The sequence below is a fragment of the Chiloscyllium plagiosum genome, chromosome 32 (assembly GCF_004010195.1).
Source record: "Chiloscyllium plagiosum isolate BGI_BamShark_2017 chromosome 32, ASM401019v2, whole genome shotgun sequence".
Classification (NCBI taxonomy): Eukaryota; Metazoa; Chordata; class Chondrichthyes; order Orectolobiformes; family Hemiscylliidae; genus Chiloscyllium; species Chiloscyllium plagiosum.
This window is the reverse complement of record NC_057741.1, coordinates 19,832,398-19,858,620: the sequence shown is the minus strand read 5'-3', so window position 1 is coordinate 19,858,620 and position 26,223 is coordinate 19,832,398. Positions and strand designations below refer to the sequence as shown.

Genomic DNA, 26,223 nt, shown 5'->3' with positions numbered 1-26,223 from the left:
TTATGCACTACTGGGGAGTGAAGTACCCTTCACATAGGCCATACCTCTTTTATACAAAAAAAAGTGAAACTGAAGTTCTCAGAACAGAAACAAAAGCAATTACTGCAGGTTAGGCTAACCCAAGGGAGACATACCAGTATTAAGGTTGGGCTGGGCAAGGGAGATATACTAATATTGTCAGTTACAAAGCCTTTCATCAGACTGCAACTGGTATTAACTATAGTGCTGAATGGAAGCAGCTGACACCACTACCTCTTAGAGAACAATCCAGGATATTACACATTTAGTTTCAATCTGAATATGCTTTTACATTTAGGAGATGTTCCTGCAGTAAATTGTTTCTCCTCTTCAGCAACTTCCTTTTGTTTTGCTGTATCATGATTTTGCAGACCGCAAAACAGTGAAAATTTGATTTTGTGAAGTCTCTGCAAAATTAACAAACAACTGGAAGCCGTAAGAGACAGACTATCGCAATTCTCAAAGTTTGCATTCTCATTGTTCAGATTGGATGCAAATGCTGTCTATGAAATAAAAACCAGCAATCCTGGAAAATCATGTGGAGAAAAAGATGTGTTCAAGCTTCTGGCGAGGGTCCTTCTTCAGAATTAAAATATAACAGACAGAAATGTTAATATATTAGGTGACCAGCTCAGAGTTTCCAGTGTATTCTGCAGATGACAAATGATTTTTACCATGCACTCAATACTTCCACAAAGAGCCCGATCAGTCCTGTTATCTTCTTTACTTGATCATTATATACATCAGAGCTCAAAAGAAGCACAGATGAGCCACACAATTCTCTTAATACAAGAGATAGAAGAGGGATTGAAAGTAACTGGTAGTTTAAAAAAACAAACACACGTATATCTTGTACATCTCATTTTAAAAGTTTGGAAGTAGAGAAATTCTGCAGTGTCCAAGCTAAAGTGTCTCATTTGTCAGACCTTACAATACCAATAGCACACGTGAATGATATTTAAGCTGGAAAAACAGTGATGGATTCAAATCAAACAGAAAAGGCAATATTGGTTCAACCCATATTTTATTTTGAAATGTGAAAGTCGTACAAAATCAGTATGAAATTCCCAAAATTACCGAGAATAGCCAAGAGCCTTTTTTCCTAAGATTGCCAGAGCTTTTGTTATTTTTATGATTTTGATTTGTGCAAGTTTGCAGTCTTTCTTCCAACATGTTTTTCTCAAGGTTTGGTAGAACTCAATTTTAACATAGTTTGACAGCAGTTGTCGGAGCAAGCCAAGATGATTACATACCTCATATTCACTCCATCATCAAGACTGTCTGTTTCTATCACCATAAGACTGCCCCTATGCCCACCTGGTTTTCATCTATACCTTTGTCATTTTGACGCTCAACTATTCCAATATCTTCCAGGTGGGTCCCTCACCTTGCACCCTCAAAACATCTTGAGTTCTAAAACACTGCTGTATACTTGCTCACTCACTGGTCATTCACACAAATGTTATTAGAAGTCCCTGTATTTATAAAAAAAAGTGTTAAAATGTTTTCAGGATCAATTTTCCTTCAATAAGAACAACTTAATACGAATAATCTAGTCATTTGGTTAACTGGCTGAAAGCTGCTCTTTGTAACTCAATTAATTACTAACAATCTACGATATTCCATTGAGGAATAGCTCAAAATTTCAAATTCTTTCTCAGCACTCAAATACTCCAACACTTCACCCCATCCTAGTAACTACTGTTCCCTCTATACTACAGGCCTGTGCAACTTGGTAACGGTCATCAAGTGTTGTATATTTAATTATTAAAGCTGCACACATCCTAATGTTTGGATGAGGTTTACTGCCAATCTAGCCCTTAAGCAGAATGGATAGGCTCACCAACAACAGGAAACTAAACTGCTAAGAGTCAAGCCTGGCAAGTTTACATCAAATGCAATTAACAGCAGAAATCCAAGTCAATCAATTCCTGGAGCTCAAAACTATCCTGCAGAATTTGTCTTCCTTGCTGCTTGCTCATGATCTCTACCACTTCCCAGTTCTTACCGTGACCTTCCCAACTTGCAACCACTCTCCCAAAAGCAGGTTCAGGGGAGGGGAGTGGTGATACAAAGAGATATAGAAAATTGGGAAAGTCTGCAACCAGTTTAAGAACATGTAAGCTATTTCCAGCTCCTAAGAGGATTTTTGGGTTAGTTAATACTATTGATCTAGTTATTAGTTTGAATTTTGTTTTGTAAAAATTAAGGGAAGACTGATCCCAAAGATATTTGGGACATGAAAAAATATAACAGAATTTCTAGAATTTGAGGTAAGTTTCGGAATCCTAGTCCAGATCTCTAAATAATTGTACAATGGTTCTTTTGAGATTATCTCATGGGACCTTTTAAACTGTCTGTACTTCCAATACTACTACTCTCCAATTCAATTCTGAAAGCATTAAGACCCCATTTACTTGGACGACAGTGTGCTTCACAATTCATAGATCTTTAAAAAACAATTGTAGGTGTAATATAATGATCCAGAGACCCAGGTAATGTTTTGGGGACCAGAGTTCAAATCCTGGCATGGCAGATGGTGGAATATGAATTAAAGTTTAAAACAAATCTGGAATTAAGAATCCAGATGACCATGAAACCATTGAGTGTTTTGGAAAAGTAGAGGAGAGACAATGGCCTAGTCGTATTATTGTTGGTTTAATGATTACCATAAATCCAGTGTCAATTGTCAGAAAAATTCATCTAATACCCTTTAGGGAAGAAAACTGTCCCCTTACCTGGTCTGGTCTACATGTGACTCCAGAACCATAATAATGTGGTTGAGTCTTCACTGCCCTCTGGACAATTAGGAATGGGCAGTAAATGCCAGCAACACCTTCATCCCATGAATGAGTAAAGAAAAAAACCCTCTGGTTCACTAATATCCTTCAGGGAAAGAAACTGCCATCCTTCCTTGGTCTGACCTACATGTTATTCCAGACCCACAGTAATGTGGTTGACTCTTAATGGGCAATTAAGGATGAGTAATAAATGCTGACCTAACCAGTGATATCCACATCCTTTGAATGAATAAAGAAACTTATTAAATTCTTAGTTCACCAAAATGCTATCTCCCCCACTTTCCCACAAAAATATTCTTCACACTGCCACTTCTCAAAAACAGAACTTGCTCCGTACCAGAGACAAATCATCCCTCACTGATTACAACTGTTGATGTGAAGAAATGGTGTGCTATTCTCCTCATTATTCATTGCTGTTTTTTAAAAAAAAAACGAATGTAGGAAGGGTTGCCTTTTAGACATTTTCTAACAGTTCAAAAGGCAAACTGTCTCAGCTCTATTGACAACAAACAGAAGATTCCAGTCTTACCTTCAGCCATTGCTACTAATTCAATGTATTTAGATTTTGCACGATATTTAAACTTATGTATCTCTCATGAGAGTGTAGCGGTTATGGTACAGTATTTACAATCTACATTCTAATGGCACATAGGTAACTTCAGTTTTAATTCAGTAAATCTGTTAAAATTTGTGGACTTGTACATTATTGTGTCAATGATTAGGAATGGCATTGTTTCTTCTTCCATACTGATGGTAACATTTTAAAAAATAAGTTAGTTTGTTTCTACTTGTGGCACAAATCATTGTGATATTGGTACACATAAAATCAATTCCACACATGATAGGAAAGAAAAAGAGGAAGCATTTTCTGTGATCTCCACATGACTATAAGAAATCTGTGTTCCTCCTGCGTTGGATCTTCCCCATTCTTTATTTTCTTTGACTCAACAGTGGAAGCAAAGCCTTCAAATATTTGGTCCAAGGTTTTGGAATTCACTCCTTCATTCTATCTGCTTCCTTTAAAGATGCTTCTTAATGTCTATGTCTGACCAAGCTATGGGCCAGTTGTGTAGTTCAGTAACAAGTTTTGTCTGATAATATATTTTAAAGTCAATTTTTCTGTTCCTCAGATGCTGCCTGACCTGCCGTGTATTTCCAGCATCACTCTAATCATAGCAGTCTCATTGCCAAGTCAAGGGTTGAGGGTCAAGTTTCACTTCAAACACATCTGTATATAATCAGTAATGACACACCAGAATGGGACAAAGAGAACATGACATGCCAATACATTATCTTTTGGAGGAGTCTTCAAACCGAGGTGCCATTCATCTATCAATGGTAAATAGAGAAAATCCTGTGATATATTATTTAAAGAGCAAGTGTATACTCCTGAGGTCCTTGCCAACATTTATCCATGAGTCAATACAAATGTGATTGTGTCTATTTATTTCATTAGTGCTTGGGTCCTTATTGTGCATAGTCTGACTACCATATTTGCCTATAAAGTAATTGTGTCTGTACTTCAAAAATGAAATAATTGGCGGTGAATTACTTTATTACAGTCTGAAGATGTTAACAATACAGCATACATTGAATCCGTTCTTGTCTTAGCTGGGGAGCCAAATATAAACTTCTCAAATGTTTTCTTTCTCTGGCATTACTACAAATAGGAATTGAATAATTTAATTAGTTAACTTAAATCAACACAGCTATAATCTTGTATTTGTACTTCCTCCAGGCTCAAAAATATTGCTGCAAACAAACAATTGCTATTTATACCAAAGTCCTATTCTTAATAATTTCTTACATTAATAACAATTATGGGAACACAGGACTGATGCTTGATAAAGTTGCAATTGCACGCACCACAGATTTATTCACTCCACACTTTTATTAATGAAAAAGGTTGATAGAGGCTTGTTCTATATGCAAATAGAGTCACTGACTGATGTTGTAATAGAATTGGCAAGTGTCAGAAATCCTCTTCTTTCCTGTACAACTAAATAGCAGAAAGCAATATTCATTTCTGAACACTTCAATCGCAGTTTCAAAAAAAAAACACAAAACCATTCAATTACAATAGCAAAAGATTTACTGCTTTCATCAATCTGAAATTTTCTCCTACTTAACCAGAAGCAGTTAAGAGAATCTAGTACAGACTTAGTAAAATTTCACCCAAAGATTTGGACTCAGTATGATAAAACTGATTTAAATCACATCAGAGGAAGTTTATAGAATAGAACCTCTACAGTGTGGAAACAGGCCATTTGGTCCAGCAAGTCCTCACCAACCCTCTAAAGAGTATCCCACCCAGATCCATTCCCCTACTCTATTACCCTACATAATGCACCTAAAATACACATCCCTGAACACTCTGGGCAATTTAGCTTGGTCAATTCACCTGACCTGCACATCTTTGGATTGTGGGAGGAAACCAGATGAGACAAGTAAAATCCTTGAAGAAAATTCATATATCTCCACAAACAAATCTTTAAGAAGGTATATCTCAAAAAAAAAGAATGGCTTCAAATGTGCGAAGTCACAACCATTTATTATTTCAAGTAGGTACTACAAAACAAAAAAGGTTCAAAGTTCCTACCACTAACAATTATTTTCTCAAGCTGCAGTAAATAATTAGCCCACTAGTTCTTTAAATCTATTGGCTAAAGTATGAAAAGCTTCACATAGTTAAGTGTTGTAAGTTACCTAGTAGTAAAACCATTGCAACTCGTCATGTGAGCTTTGGGTGGCCTAATTCTAAGGAACAGTTCATTGCTGGGAAAGTTTTTTCTTAATTTTATGCGATGACATAAACCTTTGCCAAGGATAGAGATTTCGACTGAAATGACCTGAAGACAATTTTGAATGCAGGGATCTCTTCACTTTCGGCTGGTCCTAAACACTTTCACAGATCACCGAGAAATACGTCTGGGGAAAAGCCCCATTTATTGCCACCTTTTAGGATTGAAAACAGTCTAACTTCCTTTCAGCCGCCAGACAAAATGCCTCAATTCAATGATATGCAGCACTAAAGAAAATTCTGGAGTGAGAGACCCGTGACTTCGCAAGAGATTTCCACGCATTACTAACAAATAGTTCATCCTTCCCAGTCGCTTGGCATTGCACCTGCATTAGAATACTATTCTAATTCTACCTCAAATGTACTCAAAGCAGCAGCCAAGTTAATGGGTGTGCCCCGTCCTGGAAACTTGCTTTCTGACAGTGTGCGATTCAGCCACTGTCCCTTCAAAACTCTCACTGTTCAACATACAGGAGATTTCTCTTGCGTTCAGCCATGTGTGACTGCAATTCCGTCAAAAAAAAGTAAACACCAGAACATACTCACCGCAAACAAAGGACTCCATTGCTTTTTCAAAGATGATCTGCAAACGTTGAAAATCTGAAATAAAACTACTAAATGGACCATACCTATATTGGCCACAACTCAACTTGACTTTTCAATAAAAATGTCACGCACACCAATTCCAAATAATCCTAATTTACATATTAGCAAGATTAAAGTGTAAGGGACAATTGCCAGTAGTTACTTTGTAACTAATGTATTCTTGAGTGCGAGTATTATGTTATGCCGAAAGGAATAATCGACTACTATTTTGAAGGATAAGTTAATCTTGTACAGGTAAACATTAAACTTTTACAGCACTACCACCGCATTTTATTCTGCAATACATGCAAAAATGTTTTCGATTGTTTTAAAAAAGGAAAAAAAAACTTACGTAACGTCTCAACTTTTTCTCCGGTGGAGACTTCCTCAGCCAGCCGTTGTAGACGATATCGCCGCCGCTCATCTTTCTTGCTCACGATAAAAGGGCTGCGAAGACAAACCAGGATCGCCTCTCTCAGATCCAGCCCAGTAAAGTCTGAACTAACTTTCCCAGCACAGCCCAGGTACTTCTTTCTATCACGATTCCACTGTTCAAACACACTGGGGGGGGTGGAAGGAGCAGCCGTACTCGGGATGATTAATAGTTGGACAGACAGGGTTGTTGTGTGTGAGGTGGGAGGGAGGACACTGACTCTCCCGCCCTGTCCACTGTCGTCCCAGCCGGACACTCGCGCCGCTGATTGACAGCTCCGCTGCCCTCGGGTCCACAAACTTCACCAACAAAAACTCACCGATTGCAACCGATCCAACTATTCCGTGACGTTCCCGACGTGAGCTGACGTGCTCCAGTGTGAGTTTATGTATATGTGTGTGTTTGTGTGTCGGGGGAGAGGTGGAGGAATTCTGGGATTTGTAGTTTAAAACCCCCAGTTCCTCTCGCTCTCTCTCCCTTCAAGCAAATGCCACATACTTTATCCCCAGTGATTTCGCTCCATGCTTTCCCTATCCCGATGGACTGGAAAGGTTAGTCTTGCAGGATGGAAACCGCCTCTTGCAGTACACAGGGAAGCTCACGGTCACGTATCTCTAATGCAAGCTGTTGTACCGCAGATTTGGGTCTGCTTCGGTAACCGATACGTGTTGAGCAGTGTTAGAGACAGGGGACCCTGAGAGATGAAAACTGGCCTTCCCCCTCAACGCCAAGAGACATCCACTCCCTCTCCGCCCAGCTACCAGCAGAGTCCGTCCTCAGTTTTCGATAATAGAACTACATTTCCCAGCAGTGGTGTAAAACCCAGCGTCTGGTAATGGGAGTCATCCCGTTTCACAGCCCTCCACCCCGTGGCTGTGGGGAGGAATCGGGCACAGATGGGGAAAACTCATTGATGGACCGACAGTGTAATAAATACAAACAGTGATCTCGCCAGAATCTGACTTCTGAAAGTGCCAGAATCGATGAGATTCAGTATTCCTCGTTTAATATCTTAAATTTATAAATTAGTTTTTTCCGCGTTTTTGTAAAAGACACTTTTAACGTTTTGTTTTAAAAAAAGAATGTTTTGGCAGAAGTGCAGGGTTGCTATGCCAGCCACTTCTATTATGGAATTGTGTCAAGAGAAAAATTATTACGCCGGCTGGGAGAGGAATCTGTGGAATGCAGGCGAAAAAAATGTTCCAGATTCCTGGAGCTCACTTGAAGGTGAAACTCCTTCTGAGTTTGCGTGGAGTGGGAGTTAGGAGAACGCAAACTTATCACAGAGATGGAAGGCCTTCCTAGCTACTGCGTACACCAAACAACTGACGCCCCCAACCCTGTTCACTTTGAAAATTAAAAACACCGACTTGCAACCCCCACCCCAAGCAAACAAGGGACTGGTTCAACATTTCTTTTCCCACACTTCAAGAAAAAAAGTTAATTTGGTTTTTATTTTTAAAAAAGTATATATTTAAGTACCACTGATCATACCGGGAAAGAATCATGAACGAGATGACCTACCAGGATGAAAACAATTCTGCTCGACTTTTTCCAGACGGAGTCATTACATCCTAGTTAGTGTGAGTGCGCACCGCATGCCCCAAAAGGAGTGCGTTTCCAAACAACCTCTCCCGAGTGCATGATCGATTTCTGCACCTAAAATTGTTTGAACTCGCTCATTTACAGTAATGTTGCAATAGATTGTGATATGAGATGTTTTGTTCAGCTGGGGTGCACTGATGACTTAATCGTGGAACTGCTTGGAAAGATCTGCTGAGTCAGACAATGCAAAGGAGCTGAATTGACATGTAAGGTAGACTTCAAAGAATGCTGAAGCCTCTTTTGGTTAATGGCTACTTGGACTGATATGAGTCCAACTCCTGGTTACGGCCAAAATCAATATAAGAAGTTTTTACATCAAAAGTTATAATGACTAAATATTTTCGAGAATGTTGCAAGGTTTTATACTTATATTACTGGCAAATACTTTTACAAGTTGGGTAAAGTGTTGTACTAATCTTAACATAGATGGAAGAATATGTTGCTTAGTACCATGCCAATTATAAATAAATTATTTTTATATTGTTGTACAAATAAATAATTGGAATGAACACATTGAATGTGGTGCACTAGTTTGGAATTCCTTCTGTTTACCTTTCTCAATATTGTGTTTATGAAGGTGAGGAATGTCAGATCTGGAAAATTTTTTAAAGGTTTAAAACAAACTAATACCATGTGTCAATAATTAGGGTTCCTTTGCACTTAAACTCAGAAGCTAGAGAGTCAGAGTTAGTGAGTCTTTTCCAGGTTGGAAATACAAAACAAGTGGAGTGCCACAACAGCCTCAAGTATTTACCATGCACCTTTATGATTTGGAAGAGAGAAGTGAGTATAATGTATGTAAATTTGCTGATGATACAAAAATTGATTAGATTTAGATTACTTACAAAAATAGGCGGGAGGACATGTGCATTGAGAACTTAGGAATCTACAAAGGGATATAGAAAGGTTAAATAAATTGACAAAAAATTGGCAGAAAACATTTAATATAGGAACCTGTGAGGTCATGCACTTTGGTGGGAAAAATCAAAAGGCGGACTATTAAGAGAGATTCCAGGAGAGGGCAACAAAGCTGAATAGGTAATTTACATTCATCTTCATTACAGAGGATATATGTAAATTCAAAAGCAATGATAAATCAGGAGTTGAATGGCTGGAGAACTCAGGCAAATCTCAATCAGCAGACAAGTGGTGCAGAGTAAAAGTTGGAGCTGTGGATTAACAAGTGCTTGGGATCGGATAAACTTCATCTTGAGTCTTTGAAAGATGTCACAAGTGACATGGTTCTAATTTTCCAAAACACCCTTTATTCAGGGATATTTGCATTAGTTTGAAAGATAGTGAATATAACTCATTTACTGAAAAGGGGCAATAGAAAGAAGGGAGTTAACATTTGTCATAGGAAAATGTTGAAAGTATTCTTGAAAAAATCAGAGTAAGGTACTTGAATACATTCAATGTAATCTGGCAAAGTAGCATGGTTTTGCAACAGGGAAATTATGTTTGACCAATGTATTGAAGTTCTTTGAAGATGTGCTGTGGATAACAGAGAACAAATGGATATACTGTATTTAGGTTTCCAAAAAGCATTTATTAAGATGTCATATTGAAGGTTTTCTCAAAGTAAAAGAACAAGGTCCAGAGGGTAGCATATTGACATGGATAGAATATTGCTTGGCTAACAAGAAGCAGAGAGTAGGCACATAAATGAGTCCTTGTCAGGTTGGCAAGATATAATGAGTGTCGAGAGTGTGATGCTGGCACAACATCCGAGGAGCAGGAGAATCGACATTTCAGGCATAAACCCTTCATCAGGAATGTGGCTTGTGGGCCAGGGGGCTGTAAGTCAAATGGGAGGCAGGGGTGGGCTGAGGGGAAGGCAGCTGAGAATGCATTAGGTAAATGAAAGTGGGGGAGAAGGTGATAGGTTGGGGGGGATGGAGCAGATAGATGGGAAAGACAAGAGGGTGGTGTCGATTTGGAGGCTTCAGGACTGGGATAAAGTGGGGGGAAGGGGAAAATGAGGAAATTGGTGAAATCCACATTAATCCCATGTGGTTCCAGGGTTCCAAGGCAGACGTTGAGGCATTCTTTCTCCAGGCATTGGGTGGTTAGGAGTTGGTGATGGAGGATTCCTTCCCCCCCACTTATCCTAGTCTCCTCAATCATGAAACCCTAAACGCCTGACGCCTGGAGGAAGCATGCCTCAACTTCAGACTTGGGAGCCTGCAAATACAAGGCATTAATGTGGATTTCACCAGTATTCTCATTTCCCCCCCCCCCCACCTTATCCCAGTCCCAAGTCTCTAACTCGGCACTGTCCTGTTTGACCTGTCCATTGTCTTTCCCATCTATCTGCTCCACCTCCTCTCTGACCTATCACATTCTCAGCTACCTTTCCCTAAGCCGCCCCCCCTCCCATTTATCTCTCTGCCCCCAGCCCACAAGCCTCATTCCTGATGAAGGGCTTATTCCCGAAATGTTAATTCTCCTGCTCCTTGGATGCTGCCTGACCAGCTGTGCTTTTCCAGCACCACATTATTGACTCTGATTTCCAGTATCTGCATTCCTCACTTTCTTCAAGATATAACGAGTGGTGTGTCTAAGGGTTCAGTATATAGATCTCAACTGTTTAGAATTCAGGTAAGTTACTTTGTTGAAGTAATTGAAGGTAAATTGACAGGTTTGCTGATGACTCAAAGATAGGTAGGGAAGTAAGTTGTGAAGAGACAGAAGGATTGTACAAAAATATGTTAAATATATTGGCAAAAATGTAGCAAATGGAGTGTAATGTGGGAAAATGTGAAATAGTCCATTTTATTGGGAAGATAAAAAGAAGCATGTTATTTAATTAGGAAAAATTGTAGAGCTCTACCATGCAGAGGGAAAGAGTGTAGCCAGAGTGGCATGAATCATAAAAGCTTAGAATGGAGGTACACCAAGTTATTTGGAAAGCTAAGAATTTTATAATTTATCACAAGTAGAATTGAATACAAAAGTAGGGAGGTTATGCTTTATTTATACAAGGCATCTGGATTACTGTATTCAGTATTGGTCACCTTATTTAAGGAAGGACATAAGTGCATTGGGGCCACTTGAGAGATTTATTAAACTATTACCTGGAAAGAGTGCAGTGTCTTAAGAGGAAAGATCGGACAAGCTATGCCTGTATCTCCAGAGTTTAAAAGAGTAAAAGATGACATTGAAAGTTGCATCACAGTTGGATACGCTGGTTAAGAAGGCATTTAGCAAGCTTGTCGTCATTGCTCAGACCATTGAGTATAAGAGTTGAGACATCATGTTGAGGTTGTGCAGACATTGATGAGGTCATATTTGGAGTACTGTGTACAATTCTGGTCACCCTGTTATAGGAAGGATATTATTAAATTTGAGCAGATTCAGAAATTTACAAGGATATTGCCAGGACCGGAGAGTCTGAGTTTTACGAGGAGAGGCTGGATAGGCTGGGACTTTTTTTCACTGGAGCATGGGAGGTTGAGGTGACCTTGTAGAGGGTTATAAAATCGTGATAGATAAGATGAATAGCAAAGGTCTTTTCCCTTGGGAAAAGGAGTTCAAAACAAGAGGGCATATTTTTAAGGTGTGAAGAGAAGGATTTAAAAGGGATGTGCGGGACAACTTTCACACAGAGGGTGGTTTGTATGTGGAATGAACTACCAGAGGAAGTATTAGGTGCAGGTGCAATTACAACAAGACACTTGGACAGATACATGAATTGGAGAGGTATATAAGGATATGGGCCAAATGCAGGCAAGTGGGAGTAGTTTAGTTTGGGAAACTTGGTTAGCATGGACAATTTGGACCAAAGGGTCTGTTTCCATGCTGTATGACTCTGACTCTGAAAGATCCTGATGAAGTTTGACAGTGTAGCTGTTGAGAGGGTGTTTCTTTTGGGAGACTTTACATCTAGGAAGTCACTGTTGAAAAGTCAGAGATCTCCCATTTAGGGCTGAATTTAGGTGTTAGTCTGGTGAAGTAACAAAACAAGACTACTCACATGTCTAAGAGCAGAAATAGCATACATAGATGAACACACAAGGAGAGGGTTAGATCTAAGGTCTGCAGTCCTGCCACATAGAGCCCTGAATGGTGGTGGAGTATCAAACAGCTGTCAGAAGGAGGAGGAAGCTTTACAAATATCCCACCTTTAATTATAGGGGAGTCCAGCACATCAGTGCAAGTACAAGGCAGAAGTATTTACAACCACCATCAGCTAGAAACGCCAAGCAGATGATCCAGCTCAGTGAAACAAAACAAAGAATTGCGAATGCTAGAAATCTGAAACAAAAACAAAGTGTTGGGGAAACTCAGCAGGTCTGGCAGCATCTGTGGAGAGAAAACCAGAGCTCTCTGCACACTTGCTGTCAGACCTGCTGAATTTCTCTTCTCCAGCACTTTGCGTTTTTGATTCATTTCAGTGTACACCTAAGATTACTAACAATGTACTGGATACTGCAAAGTCTATGACATCATTTCATCAATGAAATTAAAGATTTCTGCTCAGAACTAGTCACAACGTTAACCAAGCTATTAAGACCAAAAGAAATAGGAACAGGAGTAGGTCAATCAACCTCTTGAACCTGCTTATGAGACCCAAATTAGGAAAAATTACCCCTCTTTATATAATCTTTAACTTCTACTTAAATAAAAATAAGAGATGCTGGAGAAACTGTAGATCTGGCAGCATTTGTGGAGGGAGAATGAAAGTTAATGTTTCAATCCAAAATGGCTTTTTCAGAACAGGCGTAATGAAAAGATGACAAAGTGGAATTGGGTCGGAGGGATATGGAGGTGACGAAGGCCAGAGTTGGCTATCAGACTTGCTGAGTTTTTCCAGCATTTTCTGTTGTTTATTTCAGATCTCCAGCATCCATAGTACTTTGCTCTTCTTTAAATTCTACTTAACTGATATTCCCAGTTCTTGTCCTATGAATTGTGCAGTCCTCTTAAATAAATATTCAAAATAATTGAAAGCTTAAAGTTTTTCAGTTTTTAATAACATATAGATTTCTAACCAGACACTCTCAAATTAAACATTTCTGATGAGGTAACTTCTTCCCTCAATTGAAAACCCCTTTCCAGTAGAGAAGCTATACTTGCTTCTCACCCCAGTCAGGTCTCTGAACTACCCAATAGACCTTTAATAGAGTCACAGAGATGTACAACAGGGAAACATAGATAAATGATGAAAAGTAGTGGACCTAGCACTGATCTTTGTGGCAGTCCACTGGTCACAAGCCTCCAGTCTGAAAAACAGCCCTCCACCACCACTCTCTGTCTTCTACCTTTTGAGTCAGTTCTGTATCCAAATGTTCTCCCTGTATTCCATGAGATCAAACTGAGCCAACCAGTCTCCCATGGGGAACTTTGTCAAACGCTTTACTGAAGTCCATTTGGATCACGTCCACTGCTTTGCCCTCAACAATTCTCTTCGTTACTTTTTCAAAACTCAACCAAGTTCATGAGACATGATTTCCTATGCACAAAGCCATGTTGACTATCCCTAATCAGTCCTTGCCTTTCCAAATACATGTAACTCCTGTCCTTCAGGACTCCCTCTAACAACTTGCCCACCACCGACATCAGGGTCAATGGTCTATAATTCCCTGGCTTGTCCATACCAACTTTCTTAAATAATGGTACCACATTAGCCAACCTCCAGTCTTCTGGCATCTCACCTGTGACTATTGATGATACAAATATCTCTGCAAGGGGCCCAACAATCACTTCCTAGCTTCCCACAGTGTTCTAGGGTACACCTGATCAGGTCCTGGGGTTTTATCCACTTTTATGCGTTTCAAGACACCCAGCACTTCCTCCTCTGTAATATGGACATTTTTCAAGATGTCTCTTTCTATTTCCTCACATTCTCTATTTTCCATGTCCTTCTCCACAGTAAACACTGATGCAAAATACTCGTTTAGTATCTGCCCCATCTCCTGTGGCTCCACACAAAGGCTGTCTTGCAGATCTTTGAGAGGTCCTATTCTCTCCCTAGTTACCCTTTTGTCCTAAATGTGTTTGTAAAAACCCTTCTCCTTAACTCAGTTGCCAAAGCTATCTCATGTCCCCTTTTTGCCCTCCTGATTTCCCTCTTAAGTATACCCCTACTTCCTTTATACTCTTCTAAGGAGTCACCTGATCTCTCCTGTCTATACCTGACATATGCTTCCTTCTTTTTCTTAACCAAACCCTCTATTTCTTTTGTCATCCAGCATTCCCTACACCTACCAGCCTTTCCTTTCACCCTAACAGGAATATACTTTCTCTGGACTCTCGTTATCTCATTTCTGAAGGCTTCCCATTTTCCAGCCGTCCTTTACTGCGAACATCTGCCCCCAATCAGCTTTTGAAAGTTCTTGCCTAATACCGTCAAAATTGGCCTTCCTCCAATTTAGAACTTCAACTGTTAGATCTGGTCAATTCTTAATCTTTGAGTTTTCTTAATGAAATTAATCCTTGACTATTCTGAATTGAAATCAAGCTAATGTCCTTCAGTGTTTAACTGTCATAAACCAACTCAGTATATACATTGTATTCTGTTAACACTCTAAGGGTTGGATTATGTGACTGTTCTGGAAAGACTGATTGACCTAATTTTTTTTGTATTTGAAATAAATCTTTACAAAAACAACCAATATGCATATGCCACTATTTTGAAATCCATACTCTAAAACTGATACTTACACCTTTTAACACAGGAACCAAAACCTGTGAACTTAAAGATAAATCCTTGGTGGCAAAACAAAAGAGAAATAACAGCCCTTTGTCCCACTAGTGGAAATATTCATGGCAGTGTGCCCTAATCATAGACTTGATGGTCTAATGGTACCATACTAAAACCCCTTGTGACTGTGAGTAGTAGACTGAAGCTTTTGACTGGGTTATTTGTGTTTTGAAGATGTTTCTTTTTTTGAGGATTCATATTTTGACATAGTGGACTGTGGTTTATTTGAAATGCTGAAGAGATACCTGTCACATTTTTTAAACTGGTTATTCTTTGAAGATGCTTCTTGAAAATCACATCACTTAAGCTAATTGCTCGGATTTGTTTTAATGGAATCACATGCCTGGGTTAAGTTGCAAGGTGGCAAGGGGACAGGTGAGTGGAGCAATGTTCAGGGTGTGTCAGGGTGGGCAGGGTTTATCAGGTCCTGCAGGGATAGGGAGGGTGGGTCCTGGGTCACCAAGTCCTGAGGCAGGGGGTTGATTCGGGTCTGTCTGAGGGATGGGATTGGATGGTTGGGTCTGGCAACAACCGATTTGAGTTGAATTGGGTCTGACACGAGAAGAGGGTGGTCCAGGGTCAGGTTAAGTGTAGTGGGGGGAGTGAGTCAGGTCACGTTTCTAGGGAGGAGGGATGTCAGTGCTCAGGTCAGTTCTGACAGGATGAATGGGTTGGGGGTTGTGTCATGTTCAGTGAGAGAGGAGGAATACAGGGTACAGGGAACTGGGTCCAGAAACTGGAAGGGTTGAGAAGGTTCATCAGGGAGTGGAGATGTTTACGGGTCAGATCCAGCAGAGGAAGGGCCTGGTTGCAGGTCAGCACCATCAGGGGAGGGTTTGGTCATGGGTCAGGACCATCGGGGACGAGTTGGTTGTGGGTCATTTCTTACAGAGGATGGGGTTGTTTGTTGGGGAATAGGCTGTTGGAGGGTCAAGTCCAATCCAACTGCAGGGGAATGGTTGGTTGGATCTCGAATTTATTGGTTCAGTCCCATTGAGGGGCTGCATGAAGGGTAGTGTTCTGAGGTAGTATATGTGGTCTGGGCTAGTGTAGTTTGGGATGGGTGAGGTATGAATGTAACCAGTTTAATTGTTACACAGGAGACAAACTATTTATTTAATAATCCCACTTCACCTGAGAAGCCATTTTAATTAATTCCATCAGAACCATCCAAAGTGTCCAACTTAAATGGAGACTCTTTGGAGGGATCCTAGCCTTGCATAATTCCCAGTAGAAAATTCTATTTCCCATGCAATGTTTTCAGAGTGTGCTACGATTCCACAGGGTCCCAATGCTGAACTCCCATTAATATTGGCATAACAATGTCTGGCCAGTGGAAAATCTGTCCCCAAGTTATAGCTGTGAGGCTAATTGCAAACACTGGTATGAATATGGGGATGATGAATATGATTTTAGATTAGAGTGGTGCTGGTAAAGCACAGCAGCTCAGGCAGCATCCGAGGAGCAGGAAAATTGACATTTTGGGCAAAAGCCCTTCATCAGGAATAGAGGCAGAGTGCCTGCTCAGCACTGTCCCCATGACTTGTCCTACCTGCCTATCTTCCTTTCCATCTATCCACTCCACCCTCCTCTCTGACCTATCACCTTCATCCCCACCCCCATTCACCTATGAACTGCTGTGCTTTACCACCACCACTGTAATCTAGAATCTGGTTTCCAGCATCTGCAGTCCTTGTTTTTACTACAATGGTAAATATGATACTTGAGAACAACAGGGAATTCTTGTCAAAAGAAAAAAAAAACTCCTTGACCTTGAAATGAGGCAGGTAAGCCTGTTGTTACACTTTGGGACTTCAGAGCCATTCAAAGCCATTTGCTGTGAAAAGGCATAACTTTACCACCAGAGGAGCATTGAATGCTGTGTTTTGAAGTAATCAGCATGGTGGGACGTAGTAGCTTCTCCAATGGTCATGAAAAGACCAGTTGAGGTAAAGAAGACAGCAGTTGCAGGAAAAAAACTTCTAGGAAATTTTCCTCCATGTGAAGGGTCCTGAGGTATAACTAAACCGGTTCCATCATTGGAGACCAAATTGGCACGACAAACAGAAATTTGTTTTTCTGAAACTTTCTTTGGGGATTTGGATAATCAGAAGGAAATCATCAATAAGTCTTTTTTGATTGAGGCTCAACAAGTTTATCTCGAGTTAAATAAAGTAACCTAATCAGCTCTAAGGAACTGAAGCAGAGGGATTTCTGAATTATGCCTTTGTGGAAAAAATTAAAGGAACGGAACGCCAGACTATATTACAGCCTCAACATTTTAAAAACTGTCCACATTGCAGGAAAACAAATGTATTGCTGATTCTTTATCTAAGTTTTTTTAAAATTATCCGATAACTAGATGGCTAGACATAACTATTATTTAACTGTAAAGAGTGAATGACTGTGTGTGGATTTGCCTTAATTTTAAAAATATTTTTGCTCGGTTACATTTTGCAATGAAACATATATTTTAAAACAGTATTCCATTTCTCTAAGGGTGGAGATGTTTCATTCATAACATTTTTTGAGGATTTATATTTTAAGAATTTTGGACAGTGGTTCACTTGGACTGCTAATTACAAAGAGTCATTACAAAGAGCTTGGGACTTTTTTTTAAGTTTTGGAAGCCATGGCTTAAGCTAATTGCTTAAACTTGTTTACTTGAAATCACATACCTAGATTGATGGCTTGTTTTGGATATTGTTTGGATCTACTGAAGAAGACCAGTGACCCAGCTCATCCGCTAACTGTCTGAGAAAACCCTTTGGTAAAGTCCAGTGTTAGAAGTGAGAAAACTGATAAAGCGGTTCTCCTGAAACACTTATGAAATTTTGACTATGGGTGAACAAACTGAATTTGCAAAGATTCCAGTGGTAAGTGCTTGCATTTCATGAAAGCCGTTATTGTGTGCCAAGATGCTGACTAACAATTGTTTAATTAATCAATTTATTCAAAAGAATAGTAACCAGCATGGAGCATCTCGTGTTGAGTTGACAATGTCCCTACGTCGAAGCGAGAAGTTTTGGTTCAAATTCCACCTGCCCTGGAGTTGTCATAAAGTGTCCAAACATTTGATTAAAAATAATTAGAAATGGCTTGGTCCATCTAAGGATTCTTTATATGGAATTCCTCCCTCTTTCCACTGGGGATCTGGGGTGGAATGCTGCATGCAGCAATACTCATGCAACAGTGACATGGGCAGTAAATGACCACATTATGTGTGTCACACTTAGCTGTGTGCTGACATCATTCCCAGCATTGACTTCCAGTTTTGCAATTTGCTGCCATCCAAGGACCTAGGAGGTCAGTGCAGAGGAAAACAAAATTCAAAGAAACGTAGATCACAACATATGCCAGGGTCTGGGTGGGAAAGGCAGTTGATGTAGGTGAATGTAGATGGGTTGGGAGGGGACTTGGGGGATTGTGAATCCTATGGGGTTAACAGGATGTGCTATTAGGAAAGGGATGTGGATGTTTAGTGACTCATCAACATGGTCAAGTTGGAATGCCCTGTGTTCACTCGGGTGCCCTGTGGAGTTTCACAAATGGTGCAGACACAAGGGATGCCAGTTGTTTAGTGGAATCCATTGAGTGGCAAGTTGTCCCAGGAAGGGCATGTGTTAAGAACTAGGAAATTGGATGTGAGTGATGCCACAGCGGCGAGTGACATTCCATGCGTGTCTCTCTGCCTCTGTCTCTGTCTTCAGATAGCTAATTCATTTACATCCTCAGCAAATTTTGGTTGTATCAGCCCTCTTTAAAAAAATGTTAGAATCACAATTTAGAAGTGTTGAAGTAATTTGGGGTTCTGAGCTGTGGTCGTGCCAATTTAAAGGGGTTGCTTTTCTGTATTTTATTGTACTTCAGCCCTATAATCCAGATCTATGGGCGTTCTGTGCAAAGAGGGGAAGGCAGATTGAAGAACCTCCTTTTGAACCTGTTATTGTGTGTGGCCAAGGTGGCCATCAACAGGTCCATGCAGCGGACAGTGGAGGTGTCATCATCCCCAACTGTCTGTCCCTCTTCCATGGTTACATCAATGAGGGATGTCCGTGGAGTGGTAGCATATGGACTCCATTATCACAATACAGACATGTCATGATTGTGTGGACCACCCCCCTACCCCCACTGCCCCTCTCACAGTGCACCATCACCTTCAGAAATGACAACTTAATTTAAGTTTTAATTTAATTTTGTTTTCATTTTGTAAGTTTGTTTCGCCTTGTTTCAGTGTACCACCAACAGAAGAACTAGGAGCAGGAGTAGGTAACTCAACCCATAGAGCCCGATCTGCATTCAATGTAATTATGGCTGATCTTATTTTCACCTCAACACCAATTTCCTGCCTGCTGTCCGGAACCCTTCAACCTATTACTTATTAAAAATGTATTTCCTCCTTAAATTCTTTCAATGCCTCAGCATCAACTGGAGTCTGGAGTAGTCAATTCCTCAAATACACAAGCCATTGAGAGCAAATAATTCCTCATGATCTTTTGTTTTAAATCTGCCAACCCTTTTCCTGAAATTATGCCCCCTCATTCTAGATTGTCCCTCAAAGAAAGACAACTGCTCTACATCTACTTTGTCAATCCCCTTTAATTCTTATATACTTCATTTAGATTTCCTCTCACTTTTTCAAACTTTAGCGACTATAGGTCAAAACTGCTCAGGTGGTTTAACTAGTTTATTTATTTAAAAGCATAGAAAAGAATTGTTAGCATTGACCTGCCTCAACCACAGGTGGTTGGTAGCCAGAGCCCAATACAAAAAAGAAAACCCTGTTACCAGTCCAAACATTAGATTGTATTCAAAACAATGATATGGGCATTACTCTATGTCAATATTGTTTATTAAAACCTTGGTATTCAATTCATATTCTCTCCAAATAAAATGCTTGAGTGGCCCATGTATCCCTATGTACAAATATGGGTTTCCTTGCCTCACTTGGAGTAGGGTGTGACTTTTCTTTTGGACAAGAATTCTTCATAACAATCGGATCTTTTTCATCTCTCACCACCTTCCCCCCTCCCAAAAAAAAACAATTTATTTTACATGGATTTATTGTTGCAGATAAAGACATAGCTTTGTCTGTCGAGCTGTTGATCTAAGTGCTTTTGCTTCACTGACATGTTGTACCCTAATAAATCCTATAGGCTTATCCCATAACTTCCAGCAATCAATGTCAATGTGTCCTTTCTTGTTGTAATGGAAGCATGCTCACTTTCAAGCATGACTCCTATTCTTAGTACTCTCTTTTCTAGACTGACTGGATGGGATCCCTTCATCTTCTCAGATTTGTAGGGGTATGTGAAAAAAGGTTGCTCTTGGGGTAAAGGCTTTTGAATAATATGATTGATAAGGTTGGCATAGTTGGGAAGGAGAGATCACATCCAGAGTGAGCCCCAACCTGATTAAGTATGCAATTTGGAGACAGCATGGTAGTTCAGCAGAGGGGAAGAGTAAGTTTTTGCTTGCTTTTTTTGGCTCATATTTTTCAAGATGTTTTTTTAAACAGGATAAATTGAAGCCCAGGATCAGGGACACAGCAGAAAAGAGTGACATCACAAGTAAAACATAAGTTCATCGGTTGGTGATAGCTACTAATTTAGCTATTTGTTTTAGGTTACTTTCACATTGAAGAAAAAAAGGGGAAATATTTACATGCTACAAACTAAAAGACCAGTTTTTGTCATTTACATAAATGATTTGGATGTGAGCATAAGAGGTACAGTTAGTAAGTTTGCAGATGACACCAAAATTGGAGGTGGAGTGGATAGTGAAGAAGGTTACCTCAGATTACAACAGGGTCTTGACCAGATGGGCCAATGGGCTGAGAAGCGGCAGAGGGAGTTTAATTCAGATAAATACTAGGTGCTGCAATTTGGGAAAACAAATCTTAGCAGGACTCATACACTTAATGGTAAGGTCCTAGGGAGTGTTGCTGAACAAAGAGACCTTGGAGTGCAGGTTCATAGCTCCTTGAAAGTGGAGTCGCAGGTAGGTAGGATAGTGAAGAAGGCGTTTGGTATGCTTTCTTTTATTGGTCAGAGTATTGAGTACTGGAGTTGGGAGGCCACGTTGCGGCTGTATAGGACATTGGTTAGGCCTTTGTAGGAATATTGCGTGCAATTCTGGTCTCCTTCCTATCGGAAAGATGTTGTGAAACTTGAAAGGGTTCAGGAAAGATTTACAAGGATGTTGCCAAGGTTGGAGGATTTGATCTACAGGGAGAGGCTGAACAGGCTGGGTCTGTTTTCCCTGGAGCGTCAGAGTTTGAGGGGTGACCTTATAGAGGTTTACAAAATTATGAGGGGCATGGATAGGAAAAATAGACCAAAGTCTTTTCCCTGGGGTCAGGGAGTCCAGAACTAGAGGTTTAGGGTGAGAGGGGAAAGATATAAAAGAGACCTAAGAGGCAACTTTTTCACACAGAGGGTGGTACGTGTATGGAATGAGCTAACAGAGGAAATGGTGGTACAATTGCAACATTTAAAAGGCATTTGGATGGGTATATGAATAGGAAGGGTTTGGAGGAATATGGGCCAGGTGCTGGCAGGTGGGATTAGATTGGGTTGGGATATCTGGTCAGCGTGAACCGGTTGGACCGAAGAGTCTTTTCCATGCTGTACATCTCTGTGACTATGTTTGTATGACATTTTTAAAAATCAGATTAAGACCTAAGTAATTAAGATAGAGATGAAGAAACAGGTGATGTGTTGTAACTACATGACATGGAGCTGGTGGATCCTGTGGTGTTTCAGAGACACCACATATGTAGCACATGTTGGTTGCTTGAGGAACTTAGCTAAGAGTTGATAAGCTGGAGTCTACATTTCACATACTGAGACTCACTTGGAGGGGGAGAGTTACCTGGATGCTGTTTCAGGAGGCAGTCACACCCCTTAGATTAACTGCTGCGAAGTCATCAGGGACAGGAGGTGTGACTATGAATGATGCAAGTAGAGGGATCCAGGAAGTAATGCTGGAACTTAAGCCTGTTTAAATTTAAAATTCTTGCTACCTGTGAGGATGAAAGTGAGAGCTGTATGCAGGATGAGCAAACTGTCCATAGCACTGTGGTACAGGGAGCCATTCAAGGGAGGGGAGAAAAGAGAAATGTAGTTGTAATAGGAAATAGTATAGTCAGAAGAGCATATTCCATTCTCTGTGGCCAGGATTGAGAGTCCCAAAAACTGTGTTGCCTGCAAGGTGCCCAGGTTCAATACATTTCATCTGGGCTGCAGAGGAATTTGGAGTGGAAGAGGAAAGATTCAGTTGTTGTGGTCCACATCGGTACCAATGATATAGGTAGGAAGAGGAAATATGCTGAAGGAATATGAGCAGCTAGGGGATAAAAGTAAGAAGCAAAACACACACTAATCTCTGGATTACTGCATTTGTGATTAGCAAATTGGTATAGGGTCAACAAGATTAAAAGGTAAACATGTGGCTCAAAGATTGGTGTGGAAGAAACAGGTTTGAATTCATGGGATATTGGCGCCAGTACAGGGGAAGGAGGGAGCTGTTCTGATGGAACGGACTCCACTCGAATCATGCTGGGATCAGACTACTGGTGAATCATGTAACTAAGATTATGGTTAGGGCTTTAAACTAGATAGTGGTGGGCGAGAGTTCACTTGCATGGAAAATTATGCTAAAAGATAAAGGCTGGAGGAATGGACTCAGCAGATGTTATTAAAGTTTCCAGAACAAATCAAAGGACAGAGCGTATGGAAAGGGTCAGGAATCTAACTTTAGACAAAACAGATGGCTCCCTGTACCACAGTGCTATGGTCAATTTGCTCATCCTCCATAAAGCTCTCATTCTCATTCACACAGGGAGCAAGAATTTTAAATTTAGACAAGTACACCGATGAAAAAAGTGGCAGTTAACACAGGACTGATGGTGTTGTACTTAAATACATGCAGTATATAAAACAAGGTAAATGAGATGGTAGCACAGATTGAAATTGTCAGGTATGATGTTGGGGATACCATAGACACCTGGCTGCAAGGAGATCAGGGCTGGGAAATAAATATCCAAGGGTTCACATCCTATTGAAAGAACAGGCAGATGGGCAGAAGGGGAGAGGTTTCCTTGTTAGTAATAAATTAAAATAAATTTATAACACAAAGTGATATAAAGTCAAAAGGCGTAGAATCTGTGTGGGTAGCATTGAGGAACCACAAAGACCCTGAAGGGAGTTGTGTACAGGCTTTCTTGTTGTAGTCAGGATGCGGGGCAGAAAATAAATCAGGAGATAGAAAAGGCATGTGAGAAAGGCACTATTTCAATATTCATGGGGTCGTCAATATGCAGCTGGATTAGGAAAGTCAGGTTGATAGCGAATCTCAAGAAAAGAAATTTGTGGAATGTCTGTGAAATGCTTTTTTTGGAGCAGCTTGTGGTAGAGCCCAGTTACAATTCTGGATTTGTTGATGTTAATAGGGCAGAGTTAATTAAGGAGCTGGAGGTTTAGGAACCCCTAAAGAGCAGTCACCATAATATGTCGGCATTCACCCTGCAGTTTGAGAGGGAGAAGCTTGAATCAGATGTAATGGTTTCACCATAAAGGTAATTACAAAGACATGAGGGAGGAGCTGGGTGGAGTTAATTGCAAGGGGTCCTAGCAGGGAAGATGGTAGAGCAGCAAGGGCAGGGGTTTCTCAGGGCAATTTGGGAGGCACAGCAGAAATTCATTCTAAGGAAGAAGAAACATACTATGGGACAATGAGACAACAATGGCTAACAAGGGAAGTCAGAGACAGCACAAAAGCAAAAGAAAAAGCATATAATGTTGTAAAGATTATTGGGAAGCCTTCAAAAACCAGCAGAGAATAACTGATGGGGTTCCAGTGGAAGTTTACAAGAATGGTCCTGGGGATGAAGGGCTTGTCATTATAAGGTGTGGTTGAGGACTCTGCATCTGTATTTGATGGAGTTTTGCAAGATGGAGTGGGGGGTGGGGGGGCCTGATTGAAACTTATAGGCCTGGATAGAATGGACATGGGGAAGATATTTTGCCCCAGTAGGAGAGACTAGGACCCAAGGGTACAGTCTTAGAATGAAGGGACATCCCTTTCAAACTGAGAGGAGGAGGAATTTCTTCAGCCAGAGAGTGGTCAATCTGTGAAACTCATTGCCACAGAGGGCTGTGAAGGTCAAGTCATTGAGTGTATTTAATACAGAGATCGATTTTTGTTGTTAAGCAAATCAAATGTTACGGGGAGAAGGCAGGACAAAGGGGCTGAAAAACATCAGCCAGAATCAAATGCTGGAGAAGGCTTGATGGGCCAAATAGTCTAATTCAGCTCTTATTTCTTATCATCTTCCAGAGGAAGCGAATTATCATCAGCTCCCTTGGCTGCTTGTCTAGCATTTGAAGCCTTTTGATTCTCCTTGTGTGCCCTTACATATGTAGGTAGTGAATTTTTAAGAGTTTTCAAGATTTATTTCCCTGAGAATTTGTTTTTGGCCTCTACTCATAGGGATAAGTTCCAATGTTTGGCCCCTTGTGCACACATTGTCCTGGGATCTGCTGGACGGCAGAAGGAACCATAGAACTGGTGTGCTGCTAGAAGGTAATATTCCACACCCATCCACCTTTGTGTTCACCCCAGCCTGGGCTTAAAAATTCAGCCCAGAACCTGTTTGCACCTAGTATAAGTCAGGGAAGCTTTGGTAATGGGTTCAGTGTGAAAATCAGTGAGTTTTGGGTTATTACAAGTTATAAGTAAGCCAATTTGGCAATTGTATAAACCATCATTGAAATATTCAATGTTTGTGCAGTGTGTCCAGGAAGCTTTTCTAACGCAGTATGTAGATTGTCCAACCAGAGGGGAGGCCATATTGGATTTGGTACTCGATAATGAACTGGGACAAGTGGTGGGCTTGTTAGTGGGTGAACATTTTGGTGATGGTGACCACAATTCTGTGACTTTCACCTTGGTTATGGAGAGAGATAGGTGCGCACAACAAGGTAGATTTTATAATTGGGGGAAGGGAAATTACGATGCTGTAAGGCAGGATTTGAGGAGCATACGTGGGGAGCATCGGGCTATCAGGGAAGGATGTGGTGGAAAGGTGGAACTTTTTCAAAGAGCAGATACGACGTGGCCATGATATGTATGTACCTATCAGGCAGGAAAGAAATGGTCATGTGAGGGAGCCTTGGTTGACGAGAGAGCTTGAATGTCTGGTAAAGAGGAAGAAGGAGGCTTACATAAGGTTGAGGAAACAGGATTCAGACAGAGCAGTGGAAGGATACAGGATAGCCAGAAGGGACCTGAAGAAAGGGATAAGGAGAGCTAAGAGAGGGCATGAAAAATCGTTGGCAGATAGGATCAAGGATAACCCCAAGGCATTTTATGCGTATGTGAGAAACCTGAGAATGACGAGAACGAGGATAGGTCCGATCAAGGACAGTAGTGGGAGACTGTGTATTGAGTCGGAAGAGATAGGAGAGGTCTTGAACAAGTACTTCTCTTCAGTATTTACGAACGAGAGGGACCGTATTGTAGAAGAGGAGAGTGTGAAATAGACTGGTAAGCTAGAAGAGATACCTGTTAGGAAGGAAGATGTGCTGGACATTTTGAACAACTTGAGGATAGACAAGTCCCCCGGGCCTGACGGGATATATCCTAGGATTATGTGGGAAGCAAGAGAGGAAAGTGCAGTACCGTTGGCAATGATCTTCTCGTCTTCACTGGCAACGGGAGTGGTACCAGGGGACTGGAGAGTAGCGAATGTTGTGCCCCTGTTCAAAAAAGGGAATAGGGATAACCCCGGGAATTACAGGCCTGTTAGTCTTACTTCTGTGGTAGGCAAAGTAATGGAAAGGGTACTGAGGGATAGGACTTATGAGTATCTGGAAAGACACTGCTTGATTAGGGACAGCCAGCACAGATTTGTGAAGGGTAGGTCTTGCCTTACAAGTCATATTGAATTCTTCGATGAGGTGACCAAGCATGTGGATGAGGGTAGAGCAGTGGATGTAGTGTACATGGATTTTAGTAAGGCATTTGATAAGGTTCCCCATGGTAGGCCTATGCGGAAAGTCAGGAGGCATGGGATAGAGGGAAATTTGGCCAATTGGATAGAAAACTGGCTAACCGGTCAAAGGCAGAGAGTGGTGGTAGATGGTAAATATTCAGCCTGGAGCCCAGTTACAAGTAGAGTTCCGCAGGGATCAGTTCTGGGTCCTCCGCTGTTTGTAATTTTTATTAATGACTTAGATGAGGGAGTCGAAGGATGGGTCAGTAAATTTGCAGA

At 40.8% G+C, this 26,223-nt stretch overlaps 1 protein-coding gene and 1 long non-coding RNA gene across 7 annotated transcripts in view; one reads left to right on the top strand and one right to left on the bottom strand.

Annotated features, from left to right (window-relative positions):
- Nucleotides 1-8,623, bottom strand: part of gab1 (GRB2-associated binding protein 1) — a 224,125-nt gene extending 215,502 nt beyond the window's left edge. For 5 of the 6 annotated variants that reach the window (XM_043674157.1, XM_043674160.1, XM_043674158.1 and 2 more), the window contains exon 1: nt 6,557-7,291. In XM_043674157.1, the coding sequence (XP_043530092.1) occupies nt 6,557-6,628 (72 nt within the window). In that variant the 5' untranslated portion in view covers nt 6,629-7,291. Of the gene's footprint in view, nt 1-6,165; nt 6,220-6,556; nt 7,292-8,161 lie in introns of those variants that run through there. The other variant, XM_043674156.1, reaches the window with a different exon arrangement.
- Nucleotides 7,790-26,223, top strand: part of LOC122539384 — a 49,846-nt gene continuing 31,412 nt past the window's right edge. The window contains exons 1-2 of the long non-coding RNA XR_006309062.1: nt 7,790-8,220; nt 17,631-17,824. This is a non-coding gene — a long non-coding RNA (uncharacterized LOC122539384). The remainder of the gene's footprint in view (nt 8,221-17,630; nt 17,825-26,223) is intronic.